The sequence below is a fragment of the Callospermophilus lateralis genome, chromosome 18 (genome assembly GCF_048772815.1).
Source record: "Callospermophilus lateralis isolate mCalLat2 chromosome 18, mCalLat2.hap1, whole genome shotgun sequence".
NCBI classification, from domain to species: Eukaryota; Metazoa; Chordata; class Mammalia; order Rodentia; family Sciuridae; genus Callospermophilus; species Callospermophilus lateralis.
Window position 1 is genome coordinate 58231566 of NC_135322.1, and position 20205 is coordinate 58251770.

General features: G+C 45.1%; 1 protein-coding gene across 1 annotated transcript in view; it reads left to right on the forward strand.

Moving 5' to 3' along the window:
* The window catches only part of Wwox (WW domain containing oxidoreductase), an 874518-nt gene that overhangs the window by 254895 nt on the left and 599418 nt on the right, over nucleotides 1-20205 (forward strand). The window contains exons 7-8 of the mRNA XM_076838501.2: nucleotides 7130-7315; nucleotides 13095-13359. Of these exons, the coding sequence (XP_076694616.1) occupies nucleotides 7130-7315; nucleotides 13095-13359 (451 nt within the window). The remainder of the gene's footprint in view (nucleotides 1-7129; nucleotides 7316-13094; nucleotides 13360-20205) is intronic.

Below are 20205 nucleotides of genomic sequence, written 5' to 3' on the forward strand. Positions count from 1 at the left end.
GGTCCCTTGAGTCTTAATGGGCCCGTCTTGTCTCGAAAGCATAAATGACTCTGTCTTTATTGATCAAATAGAACCAATTTTACTTCTCTCCACCTCCTTAAGTCATTTTGTAGGTCATAATATATTGCAAAGCATAGCTATGCAAAGGGCGATAGGCCCAATGTCATAGGGATACAGCCTCGATTGAGATGTGTCTGTTCAGGTATGTCGGGAGCTGACTCCTTCCTGCAGGCTGGACTCTGAGCAAGCAGACATTCTTCAACCTGGGCTCTGCTGTCTACGGCTAGAGGAAACATCACACACACAGGGTGTGGCCGTGGAAGAGAGTGTGAAGTAATGTAGGAATGGAAACATCCCAGAGAGGTTCGAAGACAAGCCTCCTGGAGATGCTGCACCACAGGAGTTGATGTCGGTTTACCATGAACACTCAGGAAGTGTGGGCCTGGCTCGCTGCCGGTTACTGACAAGCAGTCAGCTGGACGCTTAGAAACTGGGCAGCAGGGTCAAGAAGGGCAATGGATGTCTGCCTAGGCAGCCGGTGGGAGGCTGGTCCTCCTCAGGTTGGTGACACTGGTGGTTTGTGCCATGTGAGGACTTGAAAGCCAGGGGTCAGTTGTGTGGCAGCTGTAGCTCCTGTCCCCTGCAGCTGTCTATTGGTAGCAATTTTAAGGAAGATGGGTTCTTGTTCTCTTAATGTCAGTGACACCAGTGTTGACCTTCTAAGAAAGAGGTCTAGGGAAAGCATTTAAGATCTTTTGAAGAGGGGGATGTTGCTAACCTTCCAGATGAAGGGAAGGGCAAGGAGTCCTAGAGATGAGAAAGGCTGCATCTTGTGGCCTGTGAAACTGGGACAGAGTGAGGGACAGCAGGAATGGACAGGGTTCCAGCAGACAATTGGAGCTGTGATTTGGTCTCTTTGACCCTGCATTTGTAGGAGGGAAATAGGACCAGTGGGTAGGAATGTGATTCTAGAACTCAGGAAGGATGCAGGGGCCTAGCCTGTGGGTCACGGTCATCTGTATGGAAGTTTGTTTGGAGTCACAGAGCTGGATGCAATCACCATAGGGAAGTTTGGAGATGAATCAAAGAAGGTGGCAAAGAGTAGTATGGGCAACAGAGGGAGGGCTAGAGGAGACAGCCCGGCAGTGGGGGCCTCCGGAGGTCCAAGAGTGGACTGTGTCACCGAAACCAGAAGAGGAAAGTGGCACAGAGTCAGCCAGCTGGGGCCATTGTGACAGGGAGCTCTGAGGGGGTTTGTTTTATTTATGGATTTGTTCCCAATTTTTAATCCCAAAGTCTGGGTCCTTTTTCCCTGCTTACATTGTGGAACCAATAACAAGAGTAAGTACCAACTGAGCAGTGAGGAGGAGGAGGATTTGGGGTCTCTGGAATTGAACTCAGGGGCACTTAACCAGTAAGCCACATCCCCAGCCCTTTTTTTGTACTTTATTTAGAGACAGGATCCCACTGAGTTGCTTAGTGCTTTGCTTAGTTTCTGAGGCTGGCTTTGACCTTGAGATTCTCCTGCCTCAGCCTCCAGAGCTGCTGGGAAGAAGCCTTATTCTTATTTCAGAATAGGAGAAGAGGGAGATAGATTATTTGCAGATCAGCTTCCTGTTCTTTGGAGTTTGAGAGGTTGTAGATGTGAGGTAACAAAGAAGTAAGGGGAGATATATACTAATAAAGGGGAGAATTATTCATTCCCTCTATTATATGAAGCTAGAGATTCCCTGGGTCATTCTGGCAGCCATCTTAGATCCAGATGCCCACTGGGGACAAACTTCTGGCCTTCAGGCTTCCTATCCTCTAAGACTAGCAAGTTCAGGAGGGGGCGGAATTCAGCTAGGCCAGCTAGGCACTCCAAGACCAGGGCCACATAAGGCCACATAACAGGGCCGAAGCCATTGTTCTCCTGGCAGCTCCCAAAACTCCTGAGTAGTGGTGGGACAGAATTCAGTTGGGAATGAAAAGTGTGTTTGGGGTAAGGAAAGGGACAGTGAGTGAAAACAAATATTTTGAGCATGAATGGGAAGAAGGAGGTCCCAGTGCAGCTTGAAAGTGCTCCAGGGTCCAGTGCTACCTTTCTCCAGCAGCGAGCTCCTATGACTTCCTCCTCCTCTCTCCTCTTCCTTTCTTTCATTCATGGTGTTCTCCTGTTTAATGGTCAGGAAGATCTAATGAGGCAGATGGTATTAAGAATGAATCATGGGGCTGGGGATGTGGCTTAAGCGGTAGTGCGCTCACCTGGCATGCGTGCGGCCTGGGTTCAATCCTCAGCACCACATACAAACAAAGATATTGTGTCTGCCGAAAACTAAAATAATAAATATTTAAAAATTTATTTTCTCTCTCTCTCTCTCTCTCTCTCTCTCTCTCTCTCTCTCTCTCTAAAAAAATGAATCAGTGGAGAGGGAAAGACTGGAGATGCCAGAAAAAGGGGCCAGCAGTGGGTGGGGCTTTGAGGTGGCAGAGGGATGAAGCTGGAAGAGAATTCAGGGATAAACTGTGTAGGCGCCGGTTAAGTCGCATGTGGTGGCACATGTCTGTAATCCCAGCGACTCTGAAGGCTGAGCAGGAGGGACAGGAGTTCAAAGCCAGCCTCAGGGATTTAGAGAGTCCTTAGGCAACTCAGCGAGACCCTGTCTGTAGATAAAATATAAAAAAGGGCTGGGGATGTGGGATAAGCGCCCCTGAGTTCAATCCCCGGTACCACCACCACCACCAACAACAACCAAGAGCAGGTTAAGAGGGTCTTCCATTCACCACTTCACTCTGTTCCTCCTCCTAATGAGAGGCGCCCATGGATGACCAGCAGAACTACTCCCTGAATATAATTAGAGCCCGGCCCACTGTCACCAGGGGGTTGTTTTCTGCCTTTGAGGAAGTCAGCAGGCCCCTGGCCCACTGTGCAGAGGGTGGGGCCTCCTCCAGGGAAAGAGGAGCCACAGAGGACTCTACCTGGCGGATGGCCCTTTTGTCCTCACAGGTCAGAATCCACCCAGGAAGAAAAAGCAACCCCCCCCCTCTGAAAGTGCTGACTAACCTGGCTCTGGGCTTGGAGGGGTCCTATTTTTGTTTTCATTTGTCTTTATAGTTTGAACTTTTCTTTTGATATTCTGTAAATATTCATCATCTCAGACCCTTTTGAATTGCATGGCTTTTAGTCAAAACTGAGCAAAATGTGCTATTTGAATTATAAAAACCTCATTAAAGAGAGGCAAAAGGAATCTTTTCCTTTTGTACAAGCCAATTAGGTGTCTTTACAATTAAAAAAAAAAAGTTGAGTGCTTTATAGTCTCAATTCCACCAGCCTATTTTTAATTAACAGAGGTGACACATTTTAGGTACTGGGTACATATTTTGCCTCTGGTGTTGTGCAATTAACATTAATGAAGGGTGTTCAAACCTGGTGAGAGAGGAAAGGGTTCCCCAGGTCCTCTGAGGGGTCCTGCCTCCTGGTGGAGAGCTGTGGTTTCCATTTCCCTGGGACAGTGCAGGGCAAGAATAATGGCCACCGGGGGAGAGGTGGCCACTGAAAAGCTGTACTGTCAGAATTCTGAATGTCCAGGCACATCGTAAGGACAGGGGAGTGCTGTGGAAATCAACATTGAAGAATTTCATTCTCCCTTGTGGACAACAGGGAATGCCATTCTGAGAAAGGACCTGGCAGCTGGTGAGGGACCTGCTCTCCAGGAGCTTGGGAGGGTTCCTCTGCGGTCCCCTTCTAGGTTAGGGTGGTCAACTACTAGCCAGGAGGCAGGTGTGAACAACAGCAGCACTGAGCAGGGCCTTTGGCATGGTCCTCGCAGGTTCAGTTTGGTTTTCTAAGAGAAACGGGGTCATCAGGTGGCCTTGAAGTCTGTTGGTTCCTTTTGCTTTGTTTTATTCATTTATCTGCTTACTTGTTTTAGTTATTTCTGATACTTGCTTCATTTCTGAGCTCATGAAAGTTGCTCTTCTACTGTCTTGTTTTCTGGCCTGTAAAATGGCAACAATAATTCATGTCACCTCCTATTATTGTGAAGATTAAATGTATGAAACACAAAGCTGTTGACAAGTGTCCAACCCATGGTTAATATTCAGAAAAGTAAAAGGAAAAAATAAATAGCTCTAGAGGATGGAGCCAAATATTTGAGAAGCAGTCTAAAAGAAGCTCAAATGTAATATAGTTTACTATGTTTCCCAAGTTTTTCCTTAGTGGTTCTGCCTTAGTACAAAATATGGCTCCCCACAGCTGCAAACCAGGAATCTCTGCTTTGATTTGAAACAGGGCCTTGATGGGTATTGTGGGAAGGCCCCAACCAGAGGCCCCAGAGCCTGTGCGCCCACCTCTTCAGGGAATACCCGGATTACAGGGGTGGGGGGGGGGGTATGATAACAATGGCGGTGAGCACTTATGTGAAAAATAGATTTTACTATCCAGACCCAACTCACCCCATGTAAGCCTTAGGCAGGTGACAACTTGGAAACTACATCAAGCCACAGAATGAAATCAATACTTTCTAAACCCAATCCAGATTCCCCAATGAAAATGAGATTTCATGAATTCTTTAAAAAAGTAACAGCAATTTATAAAATCACTGTTATCAAATTCCTTGTTTAAAAATTATGCTTTCTGCCAAGTATTTAAGGAATAGAAAGATAGAAGAGAAGGGAATACCTCCCAGCTGACTGTGGAACCAACATTTACCTGATGTCAAACTAAACCAAAGACATCACAGGAAAAGGAAAACTAGACCCATATCACTTTTGAATACAGACAAAAAATTGTTCAACAATATACTAGCAAAGTCAATTCAGTGATATATAAAATGGAGTATGTACTGTGGCTCAGGGTTCTATCCAGGAATTCAAATTAGATTTGAAAAGACCTTTTTCCAAATAAGGTCATGTTCAGGATGTGGGGTGGACATACCTTGTGGAAGGCGCCTTTCTTCCCACTGCAGAACCCCCTGCGCCATGCCATGGTGTGGGAGGCAGCTCTGAGAATGGGCTGCTCCTTGGGCATAAAAGATGGGGAGCAGTGTTGACAGAGAATTCAAAACACCACAGCTCACTAAAAGCCATTCACATTTTATTGTCATCACATGCAATTATAAACATTATTAATGATAAAATACTACTTTCTCCATCCTGCCACGATGTCCTCCCCTGTTGGAAGCAGGGTCACCAGATGAAATAATATGAATCCTTTTAATTCTCATGATATGCATTTTCTACTTAAAATCCAGGAGGCATGAATACATTTTCCCACCAATTTTTACAAAGATAATAAAAACATAATAACATAAATAAATAAATCTGCTGATTTTTTGCTAGAAAATATTGGTTGTAGTAGAGTAGAACACGTTAAGCTTTGTATTGGTCATTTGTAGTCTACTTTTACAAATTTTAAAAATCTCAGTATATCTGTTAGACTCTTACACTGTATTTTCTTGTTGATTTCTAAGGACTCTTTATATAAAATGTGGATTCTCAGTATTACGTCATTTGTTATTTTCTTTTTTACTTTTTTGATAATGTATTATTTTAACTTTTACATATATTTTCTGTTTCCCTGTTTCTCTTATATGAAGAGCATTTTTTTTAACATTTAAAACTTATGACTCTTGGATGGTTGCATTTCATGAAAATAGAAACACAACCAAATTGTTTAAATAGTAATAAACCTATGAAATGTTTTTATGAAAAAACACCTTTTTTTCAAATGAAAATATAGGAAAGATTTTTTTTCCTATATCAAAAAGGAATTTTACCCACAGCCATTGCCCTGGAATCAGAGAGATGTGAGGAAAACTAAGTGTCTCGACTTCCAGCTCTTTATTTTACAAGAATCAGGTGCTCCGAGTGCCTGGAAGACATGTCCCAGAGGAGTCAAAAACGCAGGTCCCCAGCTCTTAATCCAGTGCTCCTGTGAAAGCCAACCATGTTTATTGGTGTTTCCCCTCTCATGTTAAATGTGTTGGCTAAATTCCTGAAATGCTCTTTTTATTTTGCTGAATACTTATTTGATTGCATTTATTCCTTCCTATAAATACACTGCATGTTAATTATGGAGAGAATAAAGTATAGGTAAACTCAGAGAGAAGGCATTTTCTGATTCTGTGGGCCCACCAGCCTCTGGTACCTCCCCTCACCTGCACCTCCCCTCACCTGCACCTCCCCTCACCTGCACCTCCCCTCACCTGCACCTCCCTCACCTGCACCTCCCTAATCACCATCCCCTCTTTCTGGGTGCGGGTGTATATGTGGTTCTACAGCATCACAGACTTGGCTTTATGATGGATTATAAAACAAAATAGATTTGTTTGTTATAATTCAAATGACTATATAATTCAAGCATATGGCTATATTCTATTTTATTTAATGATTTCTCCATTGTATATTTAGGTTTTTTCCCCCCCAATTTGTTGCTTTTATGTTGCAATTACAAACACCCTAGCTATGTTCACTATATTTTATTGTATAATTCTCAATTCTTGTTTGGATGTTTGGATGATTTCTCTTGAATACAATTTGTTCATAAGGATTTAGGATTTTGATTTGCATAACACTATTACTTTTATTGTCAAGAATTGTATTGTGGAACAAGTTAATATGTAAACATAAATTGGGCTGGTATTTAACATGTAGGTATAATCCAATCTCTAAAAGGAATATGTCCACACAGGTGTGTCTGTTTCCTTGGACAAAGCTTCTTCCTCTTGATGTGTTTCTTTAGCTCCTCGTAAGTGCTGGGTCCTGTGCCAGCATTTTTTTTTTTTTTAATAGGATGTTTTCTCTGTTTGAAGGACTATTTTGATTTAAGATGAGGAGCTGAGGAATATGCAAACTGGATGAATTTGGAAGGGCAGAGTTAATTAGGTGGTGTAACCTGGATTCCAACCAGGATGACCAGTTTGTCCTAACTTGCCAAGCACTGTCTGGATTTAACACTGAAAGTCCTACATCCCAGGGGCCTGTCCTCCCCAGTGTCTCAGGACGGTTGCCCACTTGGAGCCATGCGACCCTGTAGGGCATCTTGTCTCTCGCTGATGGGATCTTGAAGGCAGTGACGAATGGGCTATCCCTTGGAACGTGGGTGGCGGTTGGTTGACATCTACAGATTGTCGAATGCTCTATTTTCCAGGTCCCTTCATGTGCTCGTGTGCAACGCTGCGGCTTTTGCTCTGCCCTGGAGCCTCACGAAGGACGGCCTGGAGACCACCTTCCAGGTGAACCACCTGGGGCATTTCTACCTGGTGCAGCTCCTGCAGGACGTTCTCTGCCGCTCAGCCCCTGCCCGCGTGGTCGTGGTCTCCTCCGAGTCCCATCGGTGGGTTTGAATTCCATGTTTTTCGCTTGCCCCCCTGCCCCACACCCTCCTAGAATTCCCTCACGACCCTGTTTCTAAGGATCATTTTTCGTGGTGTTCTGAGGAGTGGCTGAGGCCGCAGCCTGGCTGCCCTGCTTTCTCTAGGACCCTGCGTGTGGGATGGTGGGGACCGTTTGGGGGGCTGTCTATAGCAATGCAGGGTGTTTTTACAACTATACTTCAAGCTCCCCGCTGATCTTGCTTAGAGATGGAATAATAATTGATTAAATCTGAATGGCGTGACCTTTATCGATTTGTAATTCAACAACTTCAACGTCTCACGAAGAAGAATGTGCAGTTATTCTAGCAGGAGAAACAATGCAATTAAAGACTGCGAGATGAAATCCAATTGTTTTATAATGAGAAATTAGGGAATTCAATGCAGACATTAGCTGTGTAATTGTGGAAAGGGAAGTACTGTAGTTAGAACATATTAGAAATCTGGCCATGTCTCTTTTGGTTAAAATTTCAATTTAAACATCAGATGGTCCTTCTTTTCTATTACCATTAGGAGAATATTCAATTGACTAAAAAGACATTTGAAAATTTCATCGTATTTTCAGCATATTCGATTCTGGAGTTGGATAAACAACTATTTGTCTAAAGAGAAAAGTGCTCAGAAAAGACAAAGGACTGGCGTGTTGGGTGAGGCTAGATTTAGTATTTGTTTGGGAGATTTCTCTTTCCGGTTTCCTTGGTGTGGGGGTGAGAGGGAGCGTCTGCTCTTAGCAGAGTAGCTGGAAAAAAAAAAATTGTGTGAGGGCCTATTTTTCCCTCTTCTCCTCCGTCTTAAGTCCTGCCTGAAATGTTTTAGTGACCCACAATGAAGCTTATTTTTTTAATCATACTTCCATAAAACGTAACCCCTGGGACTTGGGGGAGAGAGACCAGCCAAGGGTTAGCTTGAACCCTTTATCACTCCCGAGCACAGGGGCTTATGGTATAAGTGACATGCTGCAGATAGATTTGCCTTTACCATTTTGAATTTATGATGGCTGAAATGAAAGGAGGGTGCCCGGTAGTAATCCTCCCCCATGGGAGAAGACACGGAGCATCTAGTAATTAGGCAGGAATGAAATCTGGACGGCCTTATCTTTGCAAATCACAGCAGGTCTGAGGAAGGGAACAGAGTGGCCTGTTGGGCAGCAGAGAGGGCTCCAGCGGATGTGCCAGCCCCCATGCTGGCCAGACACGGCAGGCACCTCGGGACGTGTTTAAGTGAGCTGGTACTTAGTAGGAGACAGTGTCTGGTGGGTGCTGCTGGCTGCCCTTAATACTCGTGCTGCCTTTGTTCTCTCCTTGACTGCAGCATGCCTTAGAGATCAGGTCTTAATTCCATTTAAGAGAGTCATTGGGAAGGAAAAGGCTTGGCCTTCTGAATTGGATCCAGTTTAGTTTACAGACAGGGCCTCTGGCAGCCTGTGGTTGAGCCCTCCTCTCTGGCGACTGCTTCTGGTTTCTGTTTCCCTGTTGCCCCTCCCAGGTTTTGTGGTTTTACACTGTGAAGGCCCCTCAAGCCACCAGCTCACAGCTCGTGAGGTGTCTGTTGGCCTGGAGAGCCAGCGCCGGCGGGAACTCGGCAGTACGTGGGGCCATCACTCCCTGCTCAAGAACCCAGAGCCCTAAACCACGCAGTAAAATGCAAGTGTTGATATCTAATTACCTTCATAAACCTGGGCGCAATCTCTTCACTGGAGTCAAGACCCCCTGTTAGGGGAAAAATAAAGTCCTGTGTTTGCAGAAAATGTTATACTAGACTGCCCAAGGCAAAATATTTATGAGCCTCCCTGTGTCTTCACTGTGCTTTACTTACTTATCTGGAGTCTGAGGAAGTGAATTGAGTTTCTGCCTACCTGAAATGTATCATATGGAAATGAGAGCTTGGTTTCCTTCTGGGAAAATTTTTCAGATAACAATTAAAATAGAGGGAAAGTAGCAGAGGGCCGGCTGGACACTTCTAAATGGCTCGAACTGTGTTGAGTGACCAACTAATACACACAATTATAGAACCCCACACACAACCACATGTACACGTGACCATATGCACATACACACAGTAACACAACTACACACACAACCACAGGTACATGCAATCATACACATTCACACAGTAACACACATATCCACATACCCAGACACAGGTACACACAATCATACACATATCCCATAACAACCAAGCTATACACAATCATATAACACACACAACCACAGGTAATTCAATCATACACATTCATATAGTAACACATACATTCACACACACAATCACACACAGCCAGACACAGGTACATACAATCATACACATATTCCATAACAGCCAAGCCATACACAATCACATAACAAAACTACAGATACATGTAATCATACACATTTATCCAATAACACATATGACCACATACAATTACATAATAACACACAAAGGTACATGCATTCATACACATATTCACACAATCACACAATAACAACCACAGGTACATGCACTCACATACACATTCTACACAATTACAAATACAACTACTCATAATCACACAATAAAGCATACACAACCATACACGCACACACAATATCAAGCACACATAATCACATCAATACACAAAATTGTTAATGCAAATTTAGTTCTGCTCTTTAAGCATGCTAACTCTTGTCTATGTGCAATCAATCCTTATTACTTAAACTGGGGAATTTAAAAAATCTTCAGTTTAACAACAACAACAAAAAGAATGAGACAAAACATAAATACAAGATGGGGTGCCCTTAAAAATCAAAAGTTAATGTCCGGAGGCAAACTGTATAGTATTTTAGTGTGTCCGCAAGAGAATTCTATTAAGACCTTTTTGTTTGGCTTTGTCAGTTTTTCAACTTGCAAATAGAGCTGGCAGCCTTTGAAGAGCTGTTTTATTGCCTCTGGAGCCGAGGGGTGGACATGGCCATATTTTAGGAAGCCTGCCTCGGCTCAGGGGGATCAGGTCCACCCTATGTGCTTCTGGAAGATGGTCCATGCAACCCTTGGGAAATTCCAGATGGGCTTTCTGCCCAAGAGATGGCAGGAGGACATCGGGGTTCTCGTGCTACAGGTGTTGTTTCCAGGGGGAGACCCGGGACCCAGCAGCCGGCACTTCTCCACCTTGATAAGTGCCCTCTAACCTGGTTCCATGTAATTTCTTATGATGCAGTATTTCGGCCTTGTTCCTAGATTGGGTTCAAGGAAGGAACCCTGCCCTCTCAGAAGTATAATCTGCCTGTGTTCCTTACTCATGAGCTACTTAGGTGTCAGCCTTGAAGCCAAAGCAGGGAACTCCTTCCTGACATCAGAAAGGGCAGCACAGAGATATTAACACAGAGCTCAGAGGGTTTGCGCCTCGTGGTACATTTTGCCCTTTGAGCAAGGCTCAAACCAAGACTCTTTGCAAGAAGGGAAATTTGCCCCCCTTGGTTTGGAATTTCAAACCCATGATCAAACTTCAGTTCTCTAACCCAGTGTTCAGCCCTGCAGTGGCCCAGACACTGCCCCAGTAGCATACAGGAGGTACAGTCCAGTGTCAGAACCAGGTGAACGTGGCTTGCAGCCAGGTGTGGTGACAGAGGGGGCCCAGCACACAGGCAGAACTTGAAGGAGTCACAGCTGGTTTCGTCATTGACCTTGAGGGGCAGCAGTGTCAATGAACACTGGGATTGATATCCTGGATGGGATCCTGGAAAGCAGATATTTAATTTCCATGGAAACATGCATTTCAGTCTGTTTCTGGGGCTTCTTTCAAACCATACCCCTCCTGCAAACACGACACCAAGAAATCATATTGACTTCTGCAGGAGTGTTAGGGAAAGCTTCTTGGAGGAAGAGGCTCCCGAACTTGGTTCAGCTAAATGCAGAGACCAGAAAGGGGGCTTCCAGGAGCAGTTAGCAAAAAAAGCCTGGGAGGTGGGAGCAAAGGGTGTTGTGTTTCTCCCAAGGTGTTTAGATCTGCTCTACCTCTGTAATGTCCTTTTCTGCCTTGAGGAAGTCGGAGCTCCTAATCCTGTCCCTTAACTTGGATCTTTGCAGTTCTTGGCTCATAGCCCCTTTTCTGACAGCTCTTCTGTAACACCTTATGACTGCATTGAAGTAAAGTTCAGAAATAAAGTATCTCCTCTGCAACAACATGACAATCAGATGTGTGTGTTGGTGCATGTGTCAACTCCAGTGGAACAGTCATAGGCAGACTGTCAACAGGTGTATGGCCTTGCAAGAGACAGCATCCAATGCTGACTCAAGCTGCATGCTCCAAAAAACCCCCAGAACCTGAAATCACATCCATTCCTCCTCATTTATGTGGTTCTCGCAAGGCGATCCTGGAAACTCGGTGGATGGTAAAACTGTAAGCGTAAAGCACAGTTGGGCTCTGGCTCAGGTAATTAGACGCAGGCTTTTCATCTGCTTGGAAGTCCAGGGGGGCAGTTTTTATTGAGCAAGAATCCACCTGCACTGTGGGACATCCACCATCCCTGGTCCCTGCCAGCAATTGTTATTTTCACCAGAAAAAGACCCCAATAAATTTTCAAATTTCCCGCTAAGTTCCCCTGCCTTAGACAATTAAGCTCAGAAGCCTGGGCTCTTCCTGTAGTTTGGGGACTCGGAAACAGGCAGCCAGCAATTAGTTTCAAGGTCTCTTTGCTGAATCCTTGATGGCATTCCTGGTCCTTGGATTTGTTGATGACTTTAGAGCAGCAATACCGTTTAGCACCAGAAATTGGATGTCACTGGTGGAGCCCCAGAGAAAGGACAGTCACTTTCCCTTAGAATGCAAGTCTCATCTGCCCATGTGGCTCTTTTGTGTTTTTTGTGCCCAACCTGAACAACAGGATGATTCTGTATTTTTCACTCTGCTGTTTCCTGCGGTATCCTCGTACTTCCTTATTACCCAGGGCCCAGAGTTAATTTAATGGAGCAAAATATGAGTTGTCCTTAAACAAAGATGAGAACATCTAGAAATTCCTTTTGTTATGATCCAATTTTTTTAAAGCTGTTACTACTTTGTTATTTTTTTTTTTTTTCTTAAAGGAAGAAAGGAACGGAACCCAGCATCTGGTGTTTAACGACTCCGTCAGACCCAATTATAAAACATCAACTAGTTACTTTGATTTGTGCACATCCATGCCATGGGTATACTTAAAAACATTACGCTCTGCCAGAACTCGTTTTGGCTTTGTTTACATTTATCTTTTAAACTTAGAAGACTATCGATGGCACCTTACCAAGGTTACAGCCCCTTTATAATCATTAATTTTTAATCTGGAAGAGAGTCTTGGAGGCAGCACGCCTTGTCTGTATTTTCTCGGATGCTCAATAAAAAATACATACAGGACTCCCAGCTTTGGCTGAAATAATTCAGGACAGCCCAACAAAGGTTAGGCGAGTGGTGCCTTTCTTTCCAAAAGCAGCAGCCCTTGATTTAAGATGCTTCCTCATTTAATTTAATTATCCTTGAACTTCCTGTGGAAGGTTTTGAAAAATACCTGGGAAGGGTTGTGGGGAGCTGGGCGGGTTGACTGCTGTTACAAGCACAGGCTGATCTAGGTGTCTTCGGAAGAGGGTGACTTGCTTGTGATGTACCAGATCTCTGTTTTGAAGGGACACGATTTGATGTACGCAGGACTGAGTTTGCAGTAGTCCATGCAGCATCTCCTTAGATTTCTAAATAAAAAGATGAAACTAGACAAAAAGCTACAGCTTAGTTGCTTTGTGTCCTATCTCCTCTTTTTTCAGATTCACGGACATCAACGATTCCTCCGGGAAGCTTGACTTCAGCCGCCTGTCCCCATCACAGGGCGAGTACTGGGCCATGCTGGCCTACAACAGATCCAAACTGTGCAACATCCTCTTCTCCAATGAGCTGCACCGGCGCCTCTCCCCGCGCGGGGTCACGTCCAACGCGGTGCACCCTGGGAACATGATGTACTCCTCCATCCACCGCCACTGGTGGGTATACACACTGCTGTTCACCTTGGCGAGGCCGTTCACCAAGTCCATGGTAAGTCCATGGTTTCTGGCGCCACCAGCACCTCCAGCGTACCTTCCCTGGAGATGTCCAGCTGTGCGTGTCCTCCCCTCCTCGCCATTTGTCCCCAGGAGAAAGTCTGGTCTTTACCTGGGTCATGTCATGCCTGAGCTGCCAGCAAGGGCCCAGCACAGGTGGCCTCTCTGTGGCAGGATGGAGAGAAGAGGTGGTTTCTCAATGTTGTGCTGAAGGTCTTGATGGTTTATTTGTTTGGATGTGATTTCTGTTTTGACTCAAAAAACTTCGAACACCTATTGTGTTGGGCATTGCACTTGAGAACTGTGTTTCGTGTTAGAAGGTGAAAAATGAGGATTTGTGCTGTGCAGTGGTTCAGGCCTATATTCCCAGCTACTAGAGAGGCTGTGGAGGAGGATCCCAGGTTCAAGGCCAGGCTGGGAAACTTAGACCCATCTCAAAATGAGAAAATGGAAAAGGGCTGGGGATGTAGCTCAGTGTGTGGTGGTGTGTCTAGCATACATGAGACCCTGGGCTCGACCCCCAGTGTGTGTCTGTCTCTCTTTCATACACACACACACACACACACACACAGAGGTTTGTGACTATTGGATTGGTAGCAGTGTAATCCCTTTGTGTTCATTGAGAAGCTGTATCAGATGTTCTAAATTCTTCTTTGAGTGGAGAAGTTGGTGTACCCTCTCCTGGAGAGGCTTCATAGCTGGAGTGTACTCTAGTCTTTACATCCCCACATGTGAATCTTCTTGGATAAATCACGTCACCTTGATAAGATGTGGAAGTGTTCACAAAAGGAAATGTGAAGCTTTTATATTTTTGATGGTTGTTTATCAATTGTGTCTAGAAACTTCTTCCATGAACGCATTTTAAAGGGAAATAATTCGAATGAATACATACTTTACACGATGTATTTGTAAGACTACTTTTCTAATCTCCAGACATTTAACAATATTTTCCTATTAATAAATACTAGTGTTTCCATTACTCAAACATAACATCTACACCACAGAAGTTCCCTGTTCTCCAAACATGTTTTGGCCTTTGGAAGTGTGTCAGACCATCATCTTCCAGTTTATCTCAGCCTCTGAGTGTGGTCTGCCTCCTTCTGAGGTCGCTCACACCTGCCGTCCTTGCCCTTCATGTTTGTCGATGACTTTAAGAACTACATGAATCTCAGGAATTATTTAGGAGACAGGAAGTAAGAGAAGCCAGGCCAGGGCTCCACTAGTGAGACACACCCAGTCCCCAAATGGGTCTCAAGTCAGACAAATGCAGTTCAAGTGTGAATACTTAACGTGCAGAGGGGAGGGAGGGAACGAGGCGAGTAGCTTTCCTGGTCAGGGGGTGGGTGAGTGTGGGGATTATATCTGGAAAGTAAATGCGTGAAACCGTTCACACGTGGGTAGCAGGGCTGAGACCTTCCCCCACCGGCTTCCTCTCCATGAGCCTGTAGGGCTCTCTCCCCCCAAGGCTTTCCTTGACTACAGTGAGGTCTTTTGCTGTTAGGAATGTGGGTCTCCAGTGGGTGTCAGTGCCCCTCACAGTTGCGGATGGATTGTTAGAGTTTGGGTGAGAGAGGAGAGAGACACGTTCCTGATCTTCTGTTGTCCTGTGGCTTCAAGACCAACAGGTGCCCACGGCCAGTCCTCGATCGTCATTGGTAATCCTTGCGTCTTGAGTCTTCTCACTGGATGTGTTCCTTGGTGGGCGCTCAAGGAACTTACTTCTATGACAACAAAGAGTTTTGGTTTTGTAACCTCTTCCAGAATGTTCCTAATCAGAGGATGTGACAGGAAAGACATGGAGGGGGCTCTGTGTATGGAATCGATGGGGGGTAATACAACTAGCTCACTTGGTGTGAATTCCAGAGTGTGGGGAGTGGTCAACAGAAAAGGCAGAAACTCTTATTCTGTGACCTGATCCCAGGGTTCAGGGCCCTGGAAAGGGGCAGGGGGAAAAGACAAGTTCTCGGGCAGTCATGCTGGTCGGTATCTGGGTTTCTGGGGGTGGGTTGGTTATTACATAATATCAAATGTGAACTGTGCCTAGCAAAGTTGGGGGAGATCGTTGGCTTCTTGGATCTGCTAGGAAGGTTTCTGTGACGTGCTAGCAAGTCACCTGGAGCAGGCATCCACCTGGCATGGTGAGTGTTTGGGTTTGTGGTCAGTGTGGTCAGGATGTAAGCCAAGTGGGAGACCAGTGTGGAGTTAAACTGAGGCAGGAGCCTTGCCACGTGGGCCAGGAAGAGCACTGAGTGGGGAAGGTCGTGTTCCGTGAGCGCCACTCCCTGGTGCCTGGCCTCTGTGGCTGTCCTCCACCTCCCTGGCCAGGGTGCAGAGGCCTCTTCTGCCCGCTACCCTGATCCATCTGGACGCCAGTCACAGAAGCACAGAGACTACTTGTGAGCAGGTTTCAGTGACCAGAGCAAGGCAAGGCTGGGGCCTGAGAGGAAGACCCCATAGAGCATCCTGGGTAACAGGTAAATGGAGTACCGCAAGACCCTGGGTGAGAACCATGTTGGACATGCCCAGATAACTAGCCCTTGGGAAGGGCTAGAGGAGAGTTGTGACCTCGTGAAAACCCACATTCTGTGTCAGTTGCCAGGGGAGCGGTGTACCTAGAAAGGCAGTGGTAAGCAGCGCCCTATACCCAGAAAGGGGTTTGATGTGGCCTCCCAGTGGTGGCAAGAGAAGGAAGTGTCCCCCTGGACAGCTCTCCTGTTAGTGACCCTAAAGTCAAGACCTGGCTCTTGCCTCTGGATATGGGGACAGCTTGGACAGTCACTTCAGGTTCAAGCCTGCCTCCTCATAAACAAAAGGGTGATGCATGCCATTGTGACCATCGGCCATGATGGACATAACATCTGTAAGAGTGGACGTAGAATTTCTGTAGAGACTGTAATCTGACTAGCAAACATGATAGCCACTGGCCATACATGGCTATTGAGGCCGATATAACTGAATTTCTAATCTGACTGCACTTTAGTTAATGTAAGTGGTCATGAGGGCCCAGTGGCCTCCCTATTGAGAGCAGAGATCAATGATGTGCCTGGCACAGTGCCTGTTGCAAGTGATACTTCTCACTGTGTTGGCTGTAATTAGTTTCTGTGAGCAGTGTCTTGGTCTAGAATATTCTCCTCCAAAGTGCAATTGCTGATAACAGGACAAGAGTCAGGAGGCCAAAGGTCCAGGCATAGAGGGAGCTAGAGTGCTCTGTTCCTGGGCCTTTGGGATGGAGGAAGGGAAGGAGTTACTTCTGAGGCAGGAAAGGCATGTGCATGGAGGGAGCTTGGTTGGTTGTTCTCCAACCTGCACATCTGGTCTCCCAGGAATATAGTGTTGTGGACATTCCATGAGTAATTGGTAGAACAGCATCTTTAATATTCCACAAGTGGAGAGCCTTAAATAAGCATAAAGATTAGAAAGTTGCAGGATGTAGAGCTGAGATTAGATTCTCATTAAAATCCTCCCTAATGATACATTTATATTTTTAGGTGCTTAGAGGTATTTTTGAGCCTTTGAAGTTCCAGTTTATAAATAAGTGGGAGGAGGTGGGGCTTGGACTTATTTCTCGAACTCTGAGCCAGCCCCTTCTCCTTCATAGACATCTAGGACTTGGAGTCTTCCAGAGTGGCATCAGCTTGAATGTAGACTTGGGGTTGGTCAGTTTCATTGGCAGGAAAAACTAGGCTGATTCCGAGTCACCTGCACGTGCTCTCCAGTGTGTGTGGCTTGGCCTTCTTTCGGTCACAATAAGGTATTTGCTCCTTGGGCGATGGATGCACCTCTGCCATTTTAATGGGAACAGATTTTCAGACATAGACCTTACAGGTGCAGCCCATACCCTCCCCACCTGAGGGCTGGACTCCTGAACACAGAGGACGCTGCATGGCAGGGATGTAATCTCCCCTTTGCCAGGCGTCTGGCACTGGGTGTTGTGCTTTCTGGCATCTTCTGCACGTCACCTAGAAAAAAGTCTCTTCTCTCTACACCAAACTTGCTGGAGTACACACTCCATTGTGTGAGGTTGAGGAGAGAAGAAATACAACCTAGCCTTGGGCTGGAGCCCTGGCTTTGCCTATCCACGATAGCCACTTCCACAACCATTAAACAGCAGTATTCTAATATCAGCATCCCTTTTTTATTTGCTCTGACTTGCTGTGACTGTGGTGATTTTAGTTACAGTAATTAGGTCACCCTTCATGGAGTCAGGCTATTTTAAGTGCCTCTTTAAGGAATATTGTTGCAGATCAGTAATTTTACAATTGGATGTTCTTGTGCAACTTTATTAAATGTAATCTGTCTTTTAAATGTTGCCCTTTTACAGTTATACATTTCTAATTGTTGCTGTAAATGCATTATCACTTTGAAATTAATTAATTTTTCCATTTTGGCCGCCTGCAGTATAATAATCACTAATGAGAAACTCATAGGGATTAATTCTCAGCACAGCGACCCCTACTGGTAAAGCCACATCTCTCCCGCCCTCTGACATCCCAAGGACAGGAGCAGTGTAAGGGGTGGGTGCTGAGATGGAAGTGCTTATTTACCCTCCCTCCAACTTTTAATAAAATTAAAATAATGAGTGAAAATAGAAATAGGATTATTTTTAAGCATGGTTCCAAAACAAGATGCAAAATTCTTCAAATAACTGTTCCTGAAGCATCTTAAAGGAAACTAAACTTGGATGAGAGCTTTCTCATAGTGAAGTCACATCATGTGTGCACTATATGTTTTCCTCTCTGTCTCTCTAGCTCCTTCTATGCAATGAAAATACTCTAAAATTAAATTTTATATATGTTAATGTGCATTTTATCTTAATATGTATATTGCACTTTTACAGAGATATTTCTCTATGGATTTTAATTCACAAAACCTGACTATGGTATTATCAGATGACATGAGAGATTTTCAGGTGCGATTTTGACCATTTCAGTTGTTGCCCTGTGTGTGAACTTTGGAATCCTACTGTTCTTCCAGCTTGGCGGTTTAGGCCACATAGCAGGATGCTTGACCAACAACATCTCCCTTCTCAGCTACTTCTTAACAAGTGTTCCTCAGCGTTAGAATTATCTTCTTTATTTCACATGTGATAGAGAGCTTACTCAGCTTGCGAAAATGGCGTTTCCCCTTCCCACCTTTGCCGTCTACCCTGGGTCCATTTACTGTGCTATATTTCCCTGTGCAGCCACTGTTCCTTTTTAACACGTTCAACAGACAGCACCTTCACGAAGCTACCCCGCCCCTTTCTCCACATAAGCATTCAATTCTTGTCAACAATTTCTTGGGCAGAGGTCCCAGGTCCAGGCAAGCCCTTGGCCGACTGGAAGCTGAGCGGCATCACGTGCTTCTTAGGGTGTTCTGTGCAACCAAATATTTGTGTTGGCAGGTAACAGTAGAAAGACCATCACGTGTTAGGGTAGCAGGAGCTTAGCAGATGTTTTAGGGAACTGCATTTTCAAATCATTTTACGTTAAAAAAAAAATGGAGAGTTTGTAGAATTTGTAAAATGATTGGGTTTCGTTTCCCGTGGCCGTGTAAAGCCGGCCTTTGTGTGAGTTTTAACAGATGTGCAGCTCCCCTGCTAATGGACAGGTCTGCAGAGCTGGTCCTGTTGCAGAGTTATAAATTATAACTGGAAACAGCACTGGATGCTGTTCTCCTAACCTTCGGGAAGCCAGGCTGGGAAATTCTGCCCTTGAATAATCCACAGCAGTGTGATTTATCAATGTGCAACTGAAAACATAATGAATGAGATAATAGATGTTGATTTGTTCTTTAAATTAGTATTTTAGAAAAATACTTCTCTCCTCACCCCCTTTAAATACCTGTGGCACCTGTGCTGTAGGGACCGTCAAGGACGAAGCCCCCAGTCAACTCATAGTGAATCAACTATGTATGAGGTGGAGAGAGCGAGCAGGGCCTGGCTGATGTTGGGAGAAGGAAACACGATTCACAAAGTGGAAAATAACTCACTAATCTGCATGTTTTGAGGCTCCTGAATGGGGGTGGAATGGTCAGGTTGCTGTGGCCCGCCAGTCAGTCCAGGTGTGTCAAAGCAGCAGACTCCTGGGTCCCGTGGTGACACGGCCACATGTGAACTTCCCTATGCTGGCCCCCACAGTGAGCACCTCTTCTCCCCTCCAAGGCCACCTTCCCACAACCTCACACCTTCTCCTGATTTTTCAGGACTATCATCAGGAGTGGTTTTATTAGTTTTCTCTCAGTTCTGTCCAGAGCTTTAATGGTTATACTGTTCAGTCCAGAGGCTGATGGGTAGGGTAGATTGCAAAAGAGCAAAGGATTTGGAACCTTAGTCCTGTGTCTAAAACTCAGCCCCTCCCTCCCTTTATAGCTGTGTAATTTTGAAATGACTTATCCTTTCTGAAGATAATTTTCTATATCAGTTAAGATGCTTTGGGTCATGAGTTATAACATCTACTTAAAGGTGGTTAGAATAATAAAGGTTTGGTTTTCTGTTTGCATTTTGTTGTTATTGTTTCCACATATCTAGAAGCCCTGAGGTGTGTTGGGGCACTCTATGGGCAGCTCCTTTATGAATGCCTTGGTTTTCTCCTCATGCTTACAAGATGATTGCAACAGCACCTATCATTTCATCCTACGTGACAAAATCTGAAGGCAAGATGGTGGAGACAGGTGCCTCCTTGGCCTTTGCCTAGCTTTATCAAGAATATCATTCTGTCTGAGAACTATCCTCCCAAGGTGACTTTACCTCAGCTCCTGCTAGCCAGAATTAAGTCACCTGTTCCTGTCCTAGGTGCAGGGAAGGCCAGGAAAGATATACCTGGCAGGTTTGAGCCTCTAGGGGAGAGTCAAGCTCAGACGG